Raw genomic sequence first — 21842 nt, 5'->3', positions numbered from 1 at the left:
CACCATTCATGATTTTATAGATCTCTATTTTATCCCCTTTAGTCATCTCTTTTTCAAGCTGAACCTTCTCAATCTTTTTAATTTCTCATCGAGTAGAATTGTACCCTTAATCATTTTTGTTGCCCTTCTCTGCACCTTTTCCATTTCTAATATATCTTTTTTGAGATGGGACAACTAGAACTGCACACAGTATTCTAGGTGTGAGCGTACCATGAATTTATATAGTAGCATTAAGATATTTTCTGTCTCATTATCTATCCCTTTTCTAATGGTTCCTAATATTCTAGCATTTTTGACTGCCACTCCACACTGAGTGGATGTTTTCAGAGAACTATCCACAATGACTCCAAGATCTCTTTCTTGAGTGGTAACAACTAATTTAGACCCCATCGTTTTGTATGTATAATTGGCATTAGGTATTCCAATATGCATTATTTTGCATTTATCAACACTGAATTTCATCTGCCATTCTGTTGCCCAGTCACCCAGTTTTGTGAGATTCCTTTTTAATTCTTCGCAGTCTGCTTTGGACTTAATGTTCTTGAGTAATTTAGTTTCAACTGCAAACTTTGCCACCTCACAGTTTACACCTTTTTACAGATCATTTATGAATATGCTGAACAGCACTGGTCCCAGTACAGATCACTGGGAAATACCACTATTTATCCTTCTCCATTGTGAAAACTGACTACTTATTCCTTCCCTTTGTTTCCTGTCTTTTAACAACTTGCTGATGCATGAGAGGACCTTCCCTCTTATCCCATGACTGTTAGTTTGCTTAAGAGCCTTTGATGAGGGACCTTGTCAAAGGCTTTTTGAAAGTCCAGGTACGCTGTATCCACTGGATCACCCTTGTCCATATGTTTTTGTTGACTCCCTCAAAGAATTCTAATAGATTGGTGAGGCATGATATCCCTTTACAAAAGCTGTGCTGACTCTTTTCCCTTTCGTGTTCATCTATATATCATTATTCTTTACTATAGTTTCAAACAGTTTGCCTGGTATGAAAATTAGGTATGAAAAATCGCCTCTGGAGCCTTTTTTGAAAATTAGCATCACATTAGCTATCCAACAGTAATCTGGTACAGAGACCTTGTCATAAATATAAAGGGAAGGGTAACTACCTTTCTGTATACAGAACTATAAAATCCCTCCTGGCCAGAGGCAAAACCGTTTCACCTGTAAAGGGTTGAGAAGCTAAGATAACCTTGCTGGCACCTGACCAAAATGACCAGTGAGGAGACAAGATACTTTCAAAGCTGGAGGGGGGTGGTGGAAACAAAGGGTCAGTCTGTCTGTGTGATGCTTTTGCCGGGAACAGATCAGGAATGCTCTTCATAACTCCTTAAGTTAGTAAGTAATCTAGCTAGAAATGCATTAGATTTCCTTTTGTTTGATGGCTGGTAAAATAGCTGTACTGAATGGAATGTATATTCCTGTTTTTGTGTCTTTTTGTAACGTAAGGTTTTGCCTAGAGGGATTCTCTATGTTTTGAATCTGATTACCCTGTAAGGTATTTACCATCCTGATTTTACAGAGGTGATTCTTTTACTTTTTCTTTAATTAAAAGTCTTCTTTTAAGAACCTGATTGCTTTTTCATTGTTCTTAAGATCCAAGGGTTTGGGTCTGTATTCACCTATGCAAATTGGTGAGGATTTTTATCAAGCCTTCCCCAGGAAAGGGGGTGTAGGGGGATATTTTGGAGGGAAGATGTCTCCAAGTGGCTCTTTCCCTGTTCTTTGTTTAATACGCTTGGTGGTGGCAGCATAGGGTTCAAGGACAAGCCAAAGTTTGTACCTTGAGGAAGTTTTTAACCTAAGCTGGGAAGAATAGGCTTAGGGGGTCTTTCATGCAGGTCCCCACATCTGTACCCTAGAGTTCAGAGTGGGGAAGGAACCTTGACAGGCCTATTTAAGTCATAGGTTACATACCACATTTAGTAGTTCTGCAATTATATATTTGAGTTCCTTCAGAGCTCTTGGTTGAATACTATCTAGTCCTGGTTTAATTTATCAATTTGTTCCAAAATCTCTTTTGTTGATACCTCAATCTGGGACATTTCCTCAGATTTGTCACCTAAAAAGAATGGCTCAGTTGTGGGAATCTCCCTAACATCTTCTCTGGTGAAGACTGATGCAAATTCATTTAGATTCTTGGCAATGTCTTTTTTGAGTGCCCTGTCAGCACTTAGGTCTTTCTTGAGAGCCCCACTGATTGTTTGGCTGGCTCACTGCTTCTGATGTACTTTAAAAAAAATGGCTCTTTAGTTTTTGAGTCTTTTGCTAGTTGCTCTTCGAATTCTTTTTTGGCCTGCATAATTTTACTTTTACACTTGACTTGCCAGAGTTTATGCTCCTTTCTATTTTCCTCAGTAGGATTTGGCTTCTAATTTTTAAAGGATGCCTTTTTTGCCTCTAACTGCCTCTTTAACTCTGTTTAGCCATGGTGGCTTGTGTGTGTGTGTGTGTGTGTGTGTGTGTGTGTGTGTGGTCCTCTTACTTTTCTTTTTAATTTGGGATATACATTTAATCTGAGCCTCTTTTATGGTGTTTTAAAAAAGTTTACATGCAGTTTGCAGGCATTTCATTCTTGTGACTGTTCCTTTTAATTTCCATTTAAGTAGCTTCCTCATTTTTGTGTAGTTCCCCTTTCTGAAGTTAAATGGTACTGTGGTGGTCTTTTTTGGTATTCCCTCCACCTCCTCCCACCGCCACCCTCCAAGACATTAAGGTTGAAATTTAATTATGTTGTGGTCATTATCTCTGAACAATTCAGCTATATTCACTTCTTGGACCAGATCCTTTGTTCCACATAGGACTAAATCTAGAATTCTCTCTCCCCTTATGGGTTCCAGGTCTAGCTGCTCCAAGAAGCAGTCATTGATGGTGTCTAGAAACTTTATCTCTGCATCCCATCCTGAGGTGACATGTATACAGTCAGTATGGGGAGTCATAGACTTTAATGCCAGAAGGGACCATCATGATCATCTAGTCTGATCTCCTTCATGTTGCACGGCAAATCCACTTCTGTAATAGACCCATAGTCTCCTCCATGCATTGAGACCCTGCAATTCTTCCCGTCTAATTGGTTCTGTACATGGAACTGGAAGAATTTCAGAGAATGCTACCATGAAGGTCCTGGTCTTTAATCTCTTACCTAGAAGCTTAAATTTGACCTGCAGGACCTCTCTCCTGCCTTTCCCTATATCACTGGTATCTACATATACCATGACCACCGCCTCCTCCTGAGCACTTCACATAAGCCTGTCTAGATGTCTCGAGAGATCCACAACCTCGCACCTGCCAGGCAGTTCACCAGGTGGTTCTCTTGGTCATCACAAACCCAGCTATTTATATTTCTAATGATCAAATCGCCCATTACCTGTCTCTCGCTAATAACTGGGATTCCTCACCGTCCCCTCTCCCACCCCACCCCCGGAGCGGTATTCTCAGTGCAAGAGGATACCATGACATCATTTGGAAGGAGGGTCCCAACTATAGGATTGTTTCCCTCCGCTCCAGTTCGATGTTCTCCTTCCAGGAGACTTTCATCCTCCTCAACAGCACAAAGGCTGTCAGACCACTCTGATATGTCCCAGAAAGCCTCATCTATGTACCTGTTAGTCTCCCTTAGCTTCTCCAGTTCAGCAACTTTGGTCTCAAGAGTCTGTACTCGGTCTCTGAGGGTCATGAGCTCCTTGCACTGAATGCACATACGCCACCTGCCCACAAGGCAGGTAATCATGCACGCTGCATTCAGCAATAAATTGAATAGCTCCAACTCTGCTGCTGGACTTCTGCCTGCTTCGTCTTTACTCTTACAGCTTTTTTCCCTTTTTTCTTTTGGAGGGCGGGGGAGTGCAGGTGGTTATTGGCCTAAGTTTAGAGAACATTAGGTATATCTGGCTCTCATGCTTCTTCTCTAAACTCCCTTGCAAAACTCCCCTGATCACTTTGAAGCTTGTTTTTTAAACCCCTGTTCTCTCTGACTAGCCCTGCTCCTTGGTCAGTGCTTAATGGATTCTAAAGGGATTAGGAATCAAAATTTCCTTAAGAAACTCTCAGCCTTGCTTAGCAGGCTGCTAGGCTCAGCACATGCCCCCCAAACAGATCATACTGTATACTACAGTATATTGTTTAGTTGTTTTAAGAGAATAGATCTTTTATTTCAAATAGATGATGTTAGTACAAATGTATAAGTGGTTAGAACTAATTGAAAGTGATTGTTTTTGCACATTCCTATACACCCAGGATCTCAAAGTACACCGCAAAGATTTAATGAGCTACGTATATCAGAGATATGGAAGTATTATCCTTGTTTTGTAGATGGGGAAACAGAGAGATTAAGTAACTTGCACCCGGTACATAAGAAGTTTGTTGCAGAGTTCATTACAACTATTGGCTCTCCTAACTCTGAATCCTGAACTCTAGACATAAAAATATCCTTCACCACTTAATGTTTTCCATTTTGCCAAAATAAATCTCCCCTGACTAGTTTTAGAACCACTAGAATTGTTCTCTGGCTCCAAAAGATAGTTCCATGAATAAGGGTGGCTTTTTTTCTCTCTCATGCTGCCTTCCCACTAATAATAGAGATCTTTTTTTTTCTCCTATACAGCTGCTTTTGACAAAGGGGATGATCGAAGACTTGGCAAAAAACCTGTATTCACTAGTTCTCAGGTAAATGCTTAGATTCTTACAATTAAAAAAAATCAGAATCCTGTAAACATAACTGCTCCTTTTCATGGTTTATATTTTCAAAATAATGTAATGCATTGTGGTCTGTGTTTACTAACTACTGGTAGCTAATATTCAGCAATCACATCTTCCTTGTAATTCTAGTTGAGCCAATATTTTATCCATAATCTGTGATGTCTGTTATTAGAGCATTTTAGATTTTGATGTGGGTTTACAGGAGTCCATGTTTTCAAATAGTTGGGACCAAACAGAAGAGAGGAATTTGTGTTCAGAAGTTATTGCAGGCTTCCCTGTTGGTGTATAATAATAAAGCTGTGATCTCAAGTTTGGAAAACAAGTGGTCTGCTACTGAGCTAATGGAGCTGTTCCACGAGCTCAAGCCACCAATAAACTCAGTCTGTTACACTCCCCATTAATCTGCTTGCTGTGAAAGAGCTTTTCAAAGTCATCAACAATCCGTGTATTTGAGAATGCCCAAAGTAACATTGCTGTTTGACAGAAAAGGTACTGTTATAGGGGTTAATGTCCAAGGATATACATTACTATTCACTTTGTTACTAGTTAGATTACATTTTTATAGGCTTAAATCTTAACACTAAAAAAATACCTTTGCCTGGGAATTCTGAACCCTTATTTGGAAGATGTACTGTTTTAGAATGGTTGAAAGCTTCCCATGTCATATGTATTTAAAAATAATGGCAGTGTTTATGTTCATAGGGAATCGTATACTGAATTCCCACTTTGAAAATCTAAATACAACCTATAAAATAAATGAATCTTTCCAACAGGAACTATTGTATAAAGATTATACAGTATTGTGTCCAAAGCAAAGGACAAGGTTTTGCATAGGCATTTCTTGTACCCTCTGATTCAATAGGGGACGTAAAGGGAACTGGAGTTAGTACTTAAGAGTGCTTGAAAGGCAGCAATCTGAGCTCCATGACTTGAAAAATGATTTTTATTTCTTCCTCCTAAACTCTACTTTTAGTGCTAGATTCATGCTAAACTTCAGGAGTACCTACGTTTCAAGAGCTAAAGATTATGCATGGTTTATTGTGTTGCTAAGTATCTTCTGTTCTTTCCAGCTAAACAGACGCATTACTGACTCTGTTGATATAAGGCACACTTCCTGGAAAGTAAACAGCAAGAGAGATTATTGGGGCAATTCCTTCACTAATCAGGATAAAATGAAATCTGATGGATTAGGAGCATCTGGACATACATCAAGTACTAACAGAAACACTGCTAATAAGACTTCAAAACATGATGACTTGAAGGGAAAAGATAGTAAGAAAACAGTTTCCAAGATTACAAAGGATTCAAAAACTGGGGAAAAAGTTGCTTCACCAAAGGCTAGAGCTGTCATAAAGCCAAAAACAGAAATCAGTGGAAATGCTAAGGCTGAAAGCTTGATTACCAAACAAGATTCAGAGAGGTCATCTTCAAGTGGGCAAAAAAATTCAGGAAGTGGAAAAGGAGTAAAAAATCAGGAAGGAAAAAGTTCAGGTGCCAGACCTAAAGTACTTACTGGAAGCCCAAGTGTGCAAATCAAAACAAAGCCATTGAAGAAAACCACAGGGAAAGAATCACCCTCTCTGGTAACAGAGACAGGAACTTTCAGCAAGTCAACAAACTCAAGTACAGATTTACAGATTTCCAATGAACAACTAGATGAACCCAAAGAGGATAAACCAGTAGATGAAGGAAAAAAACATACTGGTAATAAGAGATCCCTTCTGACTTGCCACAGGCAGGTCATATGCTAGAAAACAGCCTGAAGAGTTCTATTCTATATGGTTATGACCCTGCACAAGCACATTTTTAAAATAAATATTAATTACAAAATGTAATGCTAAAATGCCCCATATTAATGGCTCTAACTCAAATTGTATGTGCTTTGAAAAAATATGTGCGTATACAAGACAGCACTATAAAAATCTCAATTCTTCCAGTTTTGGCATCTATGCTGTTTTCAGTATCTGACCATTTATACGTTAGTATTTCTTTTTAGGTATTTGTATATCATACATTTTATCCTATAACTGAATCTTTAATTTTGCTTATAGCAGTGAAAACAAAGTCTGCTTTGAAGATGACTAATGGAGCCACCAACAAAAAAGCTAATGAACTTGAGACTAACATTACAACAAATAGGTTTGTGGGAAATCAAAATATTACTTATAATTATATACTGGGTTTTTAATTGCTTGATTAAATGTAATTGTCATTTAATCAACATGTTTTTAAACCTAAGAATTTTTCAGAATAGTTGTCTATTTCTCATTGTTAGTAAGAAAGTAGAAATAACTATGGACAATATTCTTGTGATGATAGAATTCTTTTGCCTCTGGGTTTGGGCTGCTTTGTGTATTTGTTATTTTAGCATTGTTACAGTAAGCCTGCAGATCTGAACAATTATATGACTGAATCCTGGGAAGTGCTGAGAACTGTCCATAACCTCTGAAATAGCTTTAGATGGAGCTACAAAATCAGTGGAAGATGAGAGGAGTTAGTACCTTGGAGACAGGGGTCCCTAAATATATTGTTTATTTTCAGAAAGAGGAAAGTCATTTCACATGGCATATATTGTGCTTTCGATGTTAAAATATATAGAGTACTACTGATTATTTAAACAAATTCATTTTTAGATCTTAAACTTCCAAGTAATGCAAGCAGTATCTTTTTCTCCCACAGTGTGACAAAGAAATCCACTGGAAAAGGATACAGTGAACAAAATCAACAAACTGTTTTGAAGAAAAAGGGAAATGTGAGTGGCAATTCTACATCTCAGAAGAAGACAAAGAATGCACCAGCTAATGTTGCTAAAAACCAAGGTAGAATTAAATGATAAGGAATTTGTTATCAGACAACAGACAAGTTCTGATGATCTTGGTGTATTTCCCATATTTCATTTTTGCTGACAGACCTTAGATATATTTTTCTGCTTGTTTAATTCTCATGAGGCTGGTGTGTGTGTGTCTATATCTATATCTATCTATCTATATAATATGGCCAGCTATCGGGGAGAACCCTCTTCCCTAATATGCTTTGTGGATCTTTTGTCCTCTGATGGTATCTTAAGTATTCTGCACTTAGAACTTCCATTAAGTTCAGTAGAAATTCTGTATCTGAAACAAGTTCACATACACATTAGAGATCCATGCTGAGGATTGGATGGAAGATATTTCTCCTTTTGTCTACATAATAATATGTTTTTTATATTTAAAACTGGTTGATTCCAGTGTTCATCATTTATGAATATAGTTTTTCATGCATTCTGTACAATATGTAGTAAAAATATTTCAAAATGATCTTTTCTTTTGTAATAATCTTTTAATTTAAGTGTGTAAATAAGAATTAAACTTTTATAGAGTGCAAAATATAATCACTTCAGTTTGTTTGTATTATAACACCAGAGAGAGTTACAGTGGTTGTGGAAAAAACCTAAGTAGGAGGTAGAAAATCAGAACTGCTGATGAATGACTTTGCAAGTCACAGTAATGTGCAGGGAACAAGTGTTAGAGGTGAACAAAATTCCACTACTATAAAGACTGTAATGCTCAAATTAACATAATTAGCCTAACCATAACAAAATTACAAACATAACAAAACATAACAAAATTAACCTAACCGACATTATTTTTCATATTTAGTTGGTCTCATAGTTACAGCCCCAAAGTTACTGACTTGTCACACAAGCCAAGGTATTCCAGCATGTACTGAACTCTAAATGTCAGTAGCACTGATCATCAGTTCTGGAGCACACGATTGCCTATGGGTAAAAGATAAGTAGTGTTTACTCATTACTCTTAAGGATTTTGAAATAAAATAAGAGTATATTATGGGATATAAAATATATTAAGTGAAAGTCCAAAGTCCTCAGAGTATTAAGTAAAACCTGACTTCTCTTTTCTTAAAAATTCACTGTCTGCTCCATTAATAAGCAACAGTATAGAAATACTGTGCATTCACAGACATGGAAAAAGTATCATAAGGCAAGGAGAAATCAGTTTAAGGTGCAAGGACAATATACCTTGAGAATTACCTTTTTTAAATCTGCATTTTAACACCTTGGCAACCTATTTTATAACTAGCAAAAAGTGTAGTCCATTGTAGCTGTTTTTATAGCAAGTATGGTATGGTATGTAATAACCTTCACTGTGTAGAGACCTGGCTGTGCCAAGGCACAAGAAGGAAAGTAAAGGGTGGAGTATTTTCAGCTTGAACACTGCATATCCTTATTGATTAAATTAGAACCAGAATGCTACTTTAATTCACATTCAGCTAGTAAAGGGGTTCTCAGACTTTTCTACTGGTGACCCGTTTCACACAGCAAGCCTCTGAGTACGAGTTTTATACATTAAAAACACTTTTTTGTATATTTAACACCATTATAAATGCTGGAGGCAAAGCGGAGTTTGGGGTGGAGCCTGACAGCTCACGACCCCCTATGTAATAACCTCGTGACCCCCTAAAGGGTCCCAACCCCCAGTTTGAGAACCCTTGAGCGAGTACATGAAACATAGGTCCTGTCCATTTATGGTCATTAAAGATCTCACAACACTTTCTGAAAGAGCAGGAGTGTTAACACTGGTGTTTTGGCCATATTACAACTAGAATAAGTACATTCTGCTTACTTAAATTTCCTCTGTAATTTAAATTGAATAGAGTACTCATCACTTCCTAGGTTAAACAGCTGAGCAGTGATTTTTGTGTACCGTTAGATAGCTGCTGCTTTCCACTCTAGTAATAGTTGCACTTCAGTAGTGGATGATTCCTACATTTACAGTTTGTAAAGTGCTTTGCATTCAAAGGTCCTATATTAGTGCAAGATATTTTTATTAAATGTTTGTGTTTAAGATCATTTAATTGGGTAACAAATATTAAATTGAATTACATGCATCCAACTTATCAATAATATAGTTCTCTGACTAGAATGTGTTTTGTTTACTTTTTTATTTGTTAGGACCACAAGGAGATTCACAAAATTCATTAAAATCTGGAATGTTTCCGAAACAAAATGAAGAAAAAAACATGATGCAAAATTTGTCTCAGACAAGACTTTCAGAAAAACAACCTTCATCTAAGAAAGAGAGTATTAAACAATCACAAACATCTGCAGTTAAAGCCACTGCAAAAATAATAGGAACACCCAAAAATCAGACCCATTCGAAGAAAGGTGAGACTATAAACAGTAAAGACCCAAAACAGAAAATAGTTACTGGGCAGCCTATATCAAAAGCTCAATCTTCAACACAAAGACATTCAAGAAGTGAATCTCCTGTTGTCCAGAAAAACATGCATAGTCCTGAACAGAAAAGTTCAGAACAGAAACTTGAACAACACACTGCTGCTGCTTTTGCAATTCAGCCACACGACAATAACAAATGCAGCCCTGCAAAACAAAGTAAGTGTGAAAAATCTATGATAGAGTGTAGCAGAGGAGACCTGCTCATGGCATCATGGCAACCTGATCCAAGAAAATTATTGGATCCTCTTGAAAATGGGGAATACAAAGTAGAAACCAAACCTTTTTGTATTCAAGTTAGAGGACAAAATGTTCCTAACCTGAATATTTCAATGCAAAATGAAATGGAATCAAAACAGGTTTGTGAAGATGAAATTGAATATCTGGTAGATAAAAACAAAGATGATGATAGTACAACTGAATTTAATTGTTATACAGAGCCTAGTAGAAATGCATACTCAGTCATTTGCAAGAATACTGGCCAAAAACTCCCTAGTTCCGTTTCAGAAGAAAGATTGAAAAAGTGCAAAACTGTTTGTGATTCAGCTCAGAAATACTTGGGATATTCAGGAAACAGCAAAGTACATTTAACACAAGCAGTAGAAGACTGTGCGGAACAAAATGAAACCTTAAACACTGAAATGGGCATTAATTATGGAGAAGATCACTTTCCCAGCTTTTCTAAGGTAACAAATGCCTCTAATTCAGAACAAGATGAAAGAAAATCCTCTAAGACTCATGTAAAGGGATTTGCAAAGGCTGGTCAATTGTCTGATAAATCAGCCTTGACCGAATACAGGTCTGCTACAGTAGACTCAGATGCTGCTTCAAAATGTTTCACAGGACAGGTTACAGAAAAATGTTCACCTAAAGATATGGATACTACAGAAACACCAGAAAGCCATGAAAATTCAGAAATTCCCTTTGTGGATCGTTGGAATTTGAATTCAGGTGTGTTGGATACAAAAGAGAGTCCTGAATCTGATACCGGCAGTGCAACAACATCTTCTGATGATATCAAACCAAGATCAGAAGACTATGATGCTGGAGGCTCTCAGGATGATGAAGGATCAAATGAGAGAGGGATTTCTAAATGTAGCACTATGTTGTGCCATGATTTTCTTGGAAGAAGCAGCAGTGATACAAGTACACCTGAAGAACTGAAGATCTATGATAGTAGTCTAAGAATAGAAGTGAAAATGAAAAAAGAGGCTTCAGATCTTTTCCGTGTTAATTCAACAAGTGATGATGAGATACCAAGAAAAAGATCTGAAATGTGGTCACATCAAGGTGTATTAAGGTTCAATACTAGGGAAAATGAAAACACTACTTTTGGCAGTGCACAGTTTACTCAGGAAGCGGACCAAGTTTCCTCTTCTGCAGATGAAACGGAAGATGAAAGATCTGAAGCAGAAAATGTAACAGAAACCTTTCCTCCATCTGACCCTCCTACTCAGCCATTCCAAGGAATTGTTAATTTAGCTTTTGAAGATGCAACAGAGAATGATATTGAAAGTCAAGAGTTTTCTACAACTAAAAATTTTAAGCGATCTGTTTTACTTTCAGTAGACGAATGTGAAGAGTTGGGATCTGATGACGGAGATGCTCACGGTCCCCTTCAGCATTCCATAGATTCCCCTACTCCTTCTGATGTTTTTGATAGTGTATCTCAGGAGCATGATGGAAAGACTTATTATTCAAGGTATTCATTGGAAACTGAAGATGGATTCCTGGAATGCAAACAGCGAGAAAAGGATAGACGTGAGAGATTAGATAAAAGTGAGCACTTTTTTGTAGATCCTCATAACACAGAAATCAAAGGAAAAGATAATCAGGGTGCTTCGGTGACCGAACAGAATTGCCCAGAGAAAGTACTTTCAGTAGCAGATAGTCAGTGTTCAATACAAGAGCAAAAGGTAAATAGTAAGAATGAAGAGACTAACGAAATTCAGCAGTGCAATAAACTTTCAGACAATGACACAAAGTCTCAAGAAAGACCATGTCATCTGGACCTTCATCAAAGAGATACTAATTGTGACATGCAAAAGAACAGCTCTGCAAAACCTGTAAAACCCTGTAAGAGTCAGTTACTGACTCAGGAAGGTCAAGTGAGAGAATGTCAACGAGCACCTACTGAATACACTAATACTGATTTACCTGCAGGTAATGTACAGAAATAGAAATGTTAAGTCCCTCAAAAAATTAAATTAGGCAGAATATTGGAAATGTGATGTCTGGGGTCAAATCATGAACTCTAATTAATAATTGGCTCAGATTTTTTAACAAAACATAAATGCTTTTAATTATTTACTTGTTTACTGAATGCTCGTCCGTTTTGGATACACATTAAATAACTTAATGTTTCAGTGGAAAACTTGAATATTTATACTAGGCAAATCTATTCAGATAGATTTTATGCAGTACTAAAAAGAAAGATTGGGAACAATTCCTTGCATGCTAATTATTTTTGGTCCAATTTAACATTGGCAGCATCAGCTTTTGGTGGGAACTTTTGTATACGTTTTGTCTGCTTTACAACCTATATCATATATTTAAGTGGGATGTGCAATAACTACAGTAATAACCTTACTAAAGTGCACTGAACTGTTTACCTTAACAGCTATATTCATTACTTTTGCAATTTGTTGATATATTGTATTTTACACAGAGATATGGATGCTGATCCTTCTCCCACTGAATTTAGCGGGATGTTTCCCATAGACTTCAGTGGGAGCAGGTTTGGACCTAAGATTTGCAGTTTACAGGATTATTAAAATTGTTTTAAATTTTACCAGTGAAAACAGATTTCCTAAAAGAGAGATTATATTTGAACCAGTGATCATAAACAAAAAAGCTCTAGCTTGATTCACCGAGTTTGATTATTGTCTAGATGTTTTATCTGTTTTGTCTTTTTAAACCAGTAATTCAAAGTATCCCATCATAAAATACACAATAGTGTCTGAATATATTAAGTATTGTGTATTCAAAAGTAATGAAATGCTGATGATCTATGTTCAGCAGAACCACAGAAGACCTTTAAAAGTTGTACTATTTTTTTTTAAGTTTGCTTGTCCTTGCCTGCAGCTACCCTTATAATGTGTAGTATAAAATAAGCCTGTGAATAAGCTATTTTGTTTTTCCTTCTCTTTGGAGCTGATATAGCTTACATCACCATTCAGTGATCATATGTTCTTTTTTTCCCCTTCCTTCCCACCCACCTCCTGTTCCAACTTTAAGTTATTGTAGTGAATTAGAAATTCCATGTGCATTGTTTGTTTACATAACTTGTCTTTTCTGTATCAGAAATTTTCTAATTATGAAAGTTTATTGTTAATTACCAGTGGTGATTGCTGCTCTAACTTAATCTGTAAACCAGAATTCGTTTGGTTGGTTGGTTGGTTGGTTTTTTACACAGAAAATAAATGCCTACATTTTGTCAATTTTGTATAAATTTACATTTTTTCTTACTTGTTGGATTGTTTCTGGTGCAATGAGTTAAATTTTGCTCTACAAAGCCCTGAAGGGGGAACATGTGCAATTTTTACATTGTGTAGTATTATGAATTATTGCAGGAGACATAGATGATTATGACGTATTGGCACAAACCTGCATGTATGAGCATCGACCTTCAAAAACCCTTTCTCCAATATATGAGATGGATGTTGGAGAAGCTACTGAGCAGAGGATGGAGTCAGAAAGGGACATTCTAGATGTGGATTTTGAAGATCAGCAATTTGCAGAACGGGACTGGACTCTTCTCAGGCAATTGTTATCTGAGCAGGACTCAAACATTGATTTCAAAAACTCTGTTCCCGAAGACCTTAACTTAGCACAATATCTTATCAATCAGACACTACTTCTAGCACGAGATGGTTCAAAGCCTCAGGGTAAATCACACGTTGATACTTTCAGTAGATGGACTGAATTAATGTCACCACTGGATGATTCTTCAGCAAGCATAACAGTGGCAAGCTTTTCCTCTGAAGATTGTTCTTCTCCTCAAGGGGAGTGGACAATTCTTGAACTGGAAACCCATCATTAAAGTGATCAAGTGTTTGAAAATGGACTCCATCCCCTGCCCCAAATCTATTTTTTGATGCATTGTTTCCATACAATAATGAAATACTGCATCAGTTAAGAACAGCCAATTCTTGATACGGAGGCAATCTTTCCAATATATTGAGGTAAATACTGGTAATTTATAACCTAGCTTTAGTCACAAATAGAATAATTTTTCAAAGCTGAAATAGATGTTTTTCTAAAATCAACTTTGAGCATGTATTTTCTGGAATTGTTAGAAAAATTAGATGACTTGCAAGAAAAATCTTGGTTTAAACTCCATCTTCTATCCTCTTCCTGTTATTTGTTAATATATTCTTTATTGAGCATGGATTTTAACATCTGACTGCATAAGTAGCGCCATTCTTTTCCTTTTTGCTCTTCATACAGTGACTTGGTGATTTTTCAACAATAAAAGATTGAGCAGTTGTGTTGAAAGGTGTTGTGTTCCAACAATACTTTAAATATTAGAAATGTATACTTGCATTTACAGAATGTAAAAAGTTTTGGACTTTATTTACATAAGCCGCTTGTTCAGTTTGTTTCCACCAGATTGATTTTGTATATTTTTTGTTTGTTTTGAACATTTTCAATAACTGTTTTTAAATTGTAATTTATTTAAATACAAGACTACAGAGGTACTGTAAGAATGGTACAGTTCCTCTCTTGGGAACACAAATACATCCCCTTCAGTAAATAATGGTATGGTGTATGAATCAGAATGCTAAGCCTGTTCTAAAATACTGTGTCTAACAGCTCAAAAAGTAGATTAAGTCTGAAGCTTTAGCAGTGGCTCTCTTGCCTTTTTCATTTTAAAAGTCCATGTTTGAAGTGGAATTTTGGTTGTGCTACTACTGAAGACACTTTTGTGCCCCTCCCCTACTGTTTAAGTCATAACTAGTTTATTGGGTTTTTCAAAATCTTTGTATCTTTGTGAGAGTATTAGGGGTTTTGCTGTCTCTTTTTAATCTTTTTAATCTCATAATTTCTATAAAAATTTCCTTCTGGAGGCCCAGTGTCTCATCCTCTTGATTAAGGAGAACCGAGAAGGAAATGCTTCTCACCATGTCTGCTCTGCTCATTCTGCTGCTAAAGAAGATGGCAGTTAAATGACATGAGCAGGGGTTTTTTTATTGTTGTTTTTGAGAATTGGGGTCAATAAGGGGGATACTTTCCAGGTGAGGGGTATTGGACCATATTCTTCATGCCATACTGAGGCAAAACGCAGCAATAAGGATGTTCTTATGTAAACTATACAATATTGCTTCTGCAGATCCCCTCCTGTTGGTCATTAACAGGAGATGTGCCTTCAAATGGGAGTGCTACACTGCAGTAACAAATTACTAAAATGGTGATTTAAAAAAAAAGGCTTTTTTACCAAAAGTCTAACTTGCACTGGTTATAGCCAAGGATAATACAGGCGGGTGTTTTGTAAACTTTTGCACAATTCGGCCAATTCACCTTAATCCTGGTCTGCAGGTATTCCTGTTATCTTAATCCTAGGCTGTTTATAAGAAGAGACTGACAGTAGCCTTGAATTGTGAAGTCGCTTTGAGATGTGGCTAAGCAGTGACTGCTGAACAAACTTTCACTTTTGACCTAATCAGCATTTGATCTCAGATCTCCTGACTTGGAAAGGCTGCTATACACTGACTTTGACTGTCTGTCAATACAATCAACATTTTACTGAAGCAGAATTATAAATCGATAGAGCAAGGATTTTACCTTTTTTTTTTTTTAATGGAGAGAGAGGTTAAAGAAAAGACATTAATCTCCCCTTCATGTCTGTGCCCATGATACTTAGAAGGGAGTTCAGTCTTGGCTGCATGCCCATCCCCAGCTTTCTTATAGAGGGTCCTTCCTAAGGGTTCCTGTGAGGAGGCTAGGAGCATCAGTTGGACTCCTGGATATCCTGTCCTAAACCCACAAAGGAAGCTGCATAAATTAATACAGCCTGAGTTTGTGCAAGCTCAGCATCTTAGGCATTGTAGGCTGTATTTGCTCCATTATCCACATTTGGTGGACAGGGGAGGGGAGGTTACTGCAGCTAGGGGAACTCCCAAAAGGAAATCTCCAAGATCAGGAGAGAGACCTCATTTACCTCCTCCAGTTCTGAGAGGAGCACAGATATTGGAGAATCTTTGGGATAAGGAAAAACCACCATTGTCGTCTATAGAGGGGTAAACCACATAAGCTTAAGAGGGTTCAAAGAACTCAAAATAGAGACGAAACTTGGGTCTCTCCCCCCAACGTGGTTATTCCTGTGTAGGAGACAATAAGGACCATGAAAGGTATAAAATAAAAACATTTAATGAACTCTAAATTGATGAAGGCACAAGAGAGTATTAATTTTTACACAAAATAATATGGGAGAAGAAAAGGTAAAAGATCAGGAGAGTAGACAGTGAATGAAAGAGAAGGATCCTTGTGCGCTCTGTCCCCTTTCCTTTATATTTTCCTGTATTTTTTCAAGTGCAGCTCATATCTGAAAAGTAACTGTGAAAAATGACGTTTCCCTGTTTGTGTGTCTGACTCCCAGATCAAATATGATTAAGTTACAGTTAAAATAATGTGGGTTTTTGTTTTGTTTTTTTTTCTGAATACCAGCTCTCATTTTTTCAGGCTAGAATTTGAAAGTCAACTTGTATTATTTTCTCAGGTCCTCAGTGATATAGGTACAACTTCTTCAGTGGATTGGAACGGGTGTAACTAAGTGGAATTTAGTAAAAAGTTTGTCAACGCACAAGAAATAATAGAATCCAGCTCTCTCTCTCTCAGCCATGTTGGGTCTGCAAAACCAACAGGAGTAAAAAGTAGCAGTAGTATTCATTATCTGTATTGCCAAAGTGCCTAGGAGCCCTAGTCAAGGACCAGGACCCCATTGTGCTAGGTGCTATACAAACACAAAACTAAAAGATAGTCTGTACCCCAAAGAACCTAAAATCTCAGTAAGACAAAAGACAACAGATTGATATAGACAGGGGAGTACAAGAAAATGATGAGAACTGATAAGAAACATCTGTCTGAGTGACAGGAGAATGAGGAGAATTGGAGGAGGAGGAGAAGAAAGGGAAAGTAAACCACGGGGATGGAGAAGGCCACATATGTCAACTTTTTCTTGGAAGAACTTAACTGTAGCATCTAACATAATTACAATAAAGTCAGCAGATATGGCTGTGATGCTCACAGGGAATAGATCAGTTGAGTAAGAAGGTCCTCCTTTTAAGTGCTTTGGAGGCAATTGGTAAAGAAAAGCAATACTGATGCTGTCCAAGAAATATGTCCAGTTTGCAAGATGGCAGTTCTGGCCAGCATGAAGCCTCTCTGTACATCTTGAATAAGTGTGGGCTATATTTTTATTTTTGAACTCTACTTCAAAGTTGCATTGAATTTTTGAAATGCCATAATTCTGTTTTCCACTGCCCTCTACCTGAAGATTGAGTCCAGGATCTGGCCCCCTTAACCTTTTTGTGTGTTAACGTCTTCCTGGAAATACAACCTGTAAATTAAAAACCTGTTCTAGCTATATATTGCTAGCGGCGTAGACTATTTTAAACCTTTGATACCATGTTATTGCCATCTGGAAATTCATTATCAACACGCTTACTGCATTTGTTCCAAAAAATCTAATCCCTCTGTTTGAAGGTGTTAAGACTTATTACTATGTCTTTCAGCATTGCCTGCCATGGAACATAAACAATTAAGAAGGCACAATCTTGCTCCCATTAAAGTCAAAGGTAAAACTCCCATTGATCTCAGCTGGAGTAGGTTCAGGGCCTATGTGACTAAAGTGTATGTAGTATAAAAGCAGGGTTTTTTTGTACATGTACTGAATAGTTCTCTATCTCTAGTCTGCTAAGTTCTAATATTTTAGATGTAGGGATGATTTATGGCAAAGAAAATTTAACCAAGCATAATTGTGTGTATTATGCTGATATTCATGATTGGATTATTAACTGTTCTACCTTGGTATATCATGCTCTTTCCAGCACTAAGCAGAACTGAAGACAAAAAAAATACAGGAATTCAGGGCAAGTGGCTGTGTAACAAAACTAGTGATGACTACACAGGACTAGAGGTGGGAAATGGGCTTTTAAAATGACATCCATTATGACTACAAGCTTTTATCTCTTGCAGAAATTTTGTAACTGTTTTCATGAATCTATTGTTGATGACAAGCTGTGGTAGAGGATTCTACAGCACAATTAGAAATACTGCTGTTTCACTGCAAAAAATTCTATACCTACTTAATGACAGGTTTCAGAATAGCAGCCGTGTTAGTCTGTATTCGCAAAAAGAAAAGGAGTACTTGTGGTACCTTAGAGATTAACATTTATTTGAGCATAAGCTTTCATGAACTACAGCTCACTTCATCGGATGCATTCACGAAAGCTTATGCTCAAATAAATTGGTTAGTCTCTAAGGTGCCACAAGTACTCCTTTTCTTTATACCTACGTAAGTTAGTATCCAGACTCTGGCCAGGGGGTATATTTCAGGGAGCTGAACCTGGTGCACTGGAAAATGAACTTCTTTAGAGGAATAATCAACTTAAACTAAAAACAAACAAACAAACAAAAAACCCACTTCCATCTGAATTTTTTTTCCTACAGTTATTACCAATAATTGAAAGAGCCTGGAGCAGAAAGTACAACTCTTCTGATCTTTCATTTGACAGCCTTCTGTCTACATTCAGTTTCACAGTTTCCTCTGTGTAGTCAGGCCACAATCTTGCAAACATTTAAGCATGTACCTGTCTTTGAACTACTTGTATGAGTGAATGGTTTCAGAGTAACAGCCGTGTTAGTCTGTATTCGCAAAAAGAAAAGGAGTACTTGTGGCACCTTAGAGACTAACCAATTTATTTGAGCATGAGCTTTCGTGAGCTACAGCTCACTTCATCAGAGTATTTGCGTGATTGGGCCCTTAGTCATTTCTCCATGTTTTTCTTTCATCCGTTGTGTACAAGAATTGCACAAACATGTTTTAAACTTCATGAAGTGTTTGTAAAATCACAAAAATTGGCAGGGGAACTAAAAAGTAGGTGTAATACCTGAAACTATTTTTAATTCCCAATGGGATCCTGATTGGACTCTCTGGGTGCCACAATAGTATAAATACTTAGTTCCATTATTATTAATATTATTATATGCTGTTTTCCTGCTCTCCCTGGTTACTGCACAGACATTCCCAGGTAAGAAATCTGCCTCAATATGTGATCCTATTGGTACTTCAGTTGTGATTTCAAAGCTGTAAGAAATGTAACTTCAAAGCAGGTGGGAAGCTTGAATTACAGCAAGGCTAGAAATGTTTTCAGATTCTATTTCCATTCCTATTGAAAAAAATACTCAATTATTCCAGGGTTTTGTACCGTGCCTAGTAAGATTCTTACTTAGATATAAGTGGTCAAAATAGTTTGTGTTCAAAAAAAAAAAAAGTCTGAAAGGGAAGGAAATATGTGCAAAGTCTATTCAGTAAGTTTGAGATAATGCGTCACATGTACCTCTTGGTGCCTAAAGTTAGGCACCATCTCCATGTTTAGCCACCTGAGTGGCCTTATTTGTTTCAGAAATGTTGAGCCTTTGCTGCTCCCATTAAAAATCTGGCCATTGTTATGTACGTGCCTACATATGGAGATGGATGTCTAACTTCAGGCACCCAAAATGAAACTTTTAGCCAGTATTGCTTCAAATTTTTGTTTCATTTTCACGATGTGATTCATTCCATAATGCTGAGTTTGGCAAAGCTTTGCCTGAGCACTGTTTAATATATTATATCACAAGACTCCAGCCCTCTAGTGCCCTTTGAGTGTTTTATACTGGTAAGGCAAATATATGATTGTCAGACTTGTGCTAGAGTATTGAATTTGTTTGTTTATAAATCTGAGAGTAGTATTGTATTCAGTACAATATCATCAGTGTACATAACACTGATATGTCAGGGACAGGCCAGTGTGTACATCAGATCCAATGTAGCAGTGTAAAATCTCTATATAGTTTTATCTTTCATACAATCTTAAAATAACTATCAACCAGCAGTCATATCATGCTCAGACCCCATAAATTACTTATGTGGCAGACAGACTCATCTGAGTGTCAGACCTTTCTACCTTCCACTAATTGATCTACTTTTTTTTTTTTTAAACTGTAGAATAGAAAACATTTTCTGGACTGTTATGCTCCAGTTCTTGATAGATCTCCTACATATAAACTTGGATACATTATGAGAGAAGGTACAGTTTCACTTCCAGCAAACCATGGCTTTAGGGTCCTAAAATATCTGATCACCCAGTGGTTTAGAGTTGTTTGATAGCTTAAAAAACAAACTGAAAACGTGCATGTTTTCTACCTGTTTGCCTTTTAAACATTTAGCCCACATTGTGATCCTAGGGATAAGTAACTATCTGCATCTCCAAATGATGAATAGTGAACATGCACTTCTGTTTCTAAAATTGCTGTATAGTTGCTTAGTCCTACAAGCCTTCTCCATTTATGTATAAAATGGAAAATAAACCCTGTATGTAACTGAAATGCTGAGTCTTTGTACTTCATTGCACGTGGGGTGTGGCAGAGCTCCTTCTCCGCCTTGGTGGGTTCCACACTTCCTCTTGGCAATGGGCTGGGGGATTCCTCACACCCTTGGGTTTACTGTCCCCCTCCTTGTCTGAGCAGGGGTTCCTCCCGGCCTCCCTGACAGGGGAGGGGGAGGAGAGCCTCTTAGTCTCTGGTAGCTCCTCCGGGTGTTATGGCGGCAGGCCAGGCACCCAGTTCAGTCTCTCACATCTGGCAGGGTCTCTTCTCCCCAAACCTTTGGGTCCCAGAAGGGATATACACCCTGTTGGGCAGGGTTTCCCCTGCTCTTCACCTCTGTACCGTGAGGTCTGTCTGCTGGCATTTCTCAGTGTCTGCACCATCCGGCTCTCCAGTAGCACACCTGCTCCCCATAGATCTTATTGCATGCCCCTATCTGACTTGAGGGGAGGCTTTTACCAGGTTCTGGCAGGCCCTTGATTGGCCCCAGGTGTCCTAAATTAAGCTGGAGTAACCCCTGTTCAATTACCATGGGAACATGGACCTGCTTATCTTGGGGCTAATATACCCGCCTTCTATGGAAGCTCTTTTATTTCCGTCCGAGAGGTCTTCTGCGAGACCTCTCCGAGCTGCCGGTCTTCTACCAGGACCTCCTCCGGACCTGGAAGCTGGTCTCGGTGACCAGGTCCATGGCAGCCACGAGGGGGCAGATCTCCTCATGGAGCCCCTGATACACAATCTTCATCTTTGTGTGCAGGTGGCGGAGCTACCCTCCGTGTGCCAGAGTTTGGTCCTGGCAGAAGTTACCAGGATCGGAGACCTCCTGGACTACGACTGGAGGGAGTAGGTGGATCCCTATGTGCTCGTCTGGCACATGCGGCTCCTTCATGTAGCCATGAGCACAGGCATGTACCTGGTGCGGGTCACCCCTCTTCCTGACGCTTGCGGTGTGTGAGAGACCCTAGCACATGTCTATCTGCAGTGTGCCAGGTTGCAGCCGCTCTTCCGGCTCCTCCAGAACCTCTTGTGGAGGTTCTGGCTGCGCTTTTCCCTGCACCTTTTTACATATGCATACCCCATCCGTGGCCCCACAAAGCCTGAAGATTGAGGAAGCACTGCTATTGGGAGTATCTTGACTAATTAGTGCAAAGCCATTTAATTTATCTAATCATTTATATCAAGATCATCACCGTCATAGCTGAGAGTAGGAGCCCCAAGTGCCATTTGACAGATGTAGGAAGGGATTCTCAGCTCTGTACCTAGAGGTGATTTGATCAGTAGCCAGACATGAACCTGCCCTCTCCTCCAC

The 21842-nt window shown here is 38.1% G+C and overlaps 1 protein-coding gene across 7 annotated transcripts in view; it reads left to right on the top strand.

The window, feature by feature from the left end:
- Positions 1 to 21842, top strand: part of BTBD8 (BTB domain containing 8) — an 85069-nt gene that overhangs the window by 52301 nt on the left and 10926 nt on the right. For 3 of the 7 annotated variants that reach the window (XM_073357067.1, XM_073357069.1, XM_073357073.1), the window contains 6 exons: positions 4619 to 4680; positions 5784 to 6417; positions 6765 to 6852; positions 7393 to 7532; positions 9665 to 12109; positions 13519 to 16385. In XM_073357067.1, coding sequence (XP_073213168.1) covers positions 4619 to 4680; positions 5784 to 6417; positions 6765 to 6852; positions 7393 to 7532; positions 9665 to 12109; positions 13519 to 13988 — 3839 coding nt within the window. In that variant the 3' untranslated portion in view covers positions 13989 to 16385. Of the gene's footprint in view, positions 1 to 4618; positions 4681 to 5783; positions 6418 to 6764; positions 6853 to 7392; positions 7533 to 9664; positions 12110 to 13518; positions 16386 to 17679; positions 20534 to 21842 lie in introns of those variants that run through there. The other 4 variants (XR_012160414.1, XM_073357071.1, XM_073357072.1 and 1 more) reach the window with 4 other exon arrangements.

Source organism: Lepidochelys kempii, chromosome 8, assembly GCF_965140265.1.
Source record: "Lepidochelys kempii isolate rLepKem1 chromosome 8, rLepKem1.hap2, whole genome shotgun sequence".
Classification (NCBI taxonomy): Eukaryota; Metazoa; Chordata; order Testudines; family Cheloniidae; genus Lepidochelys; species Lepidochelys kempii.
This window is presented reverse-complemented; position numbering and strand designations above follow the sequence as displayed.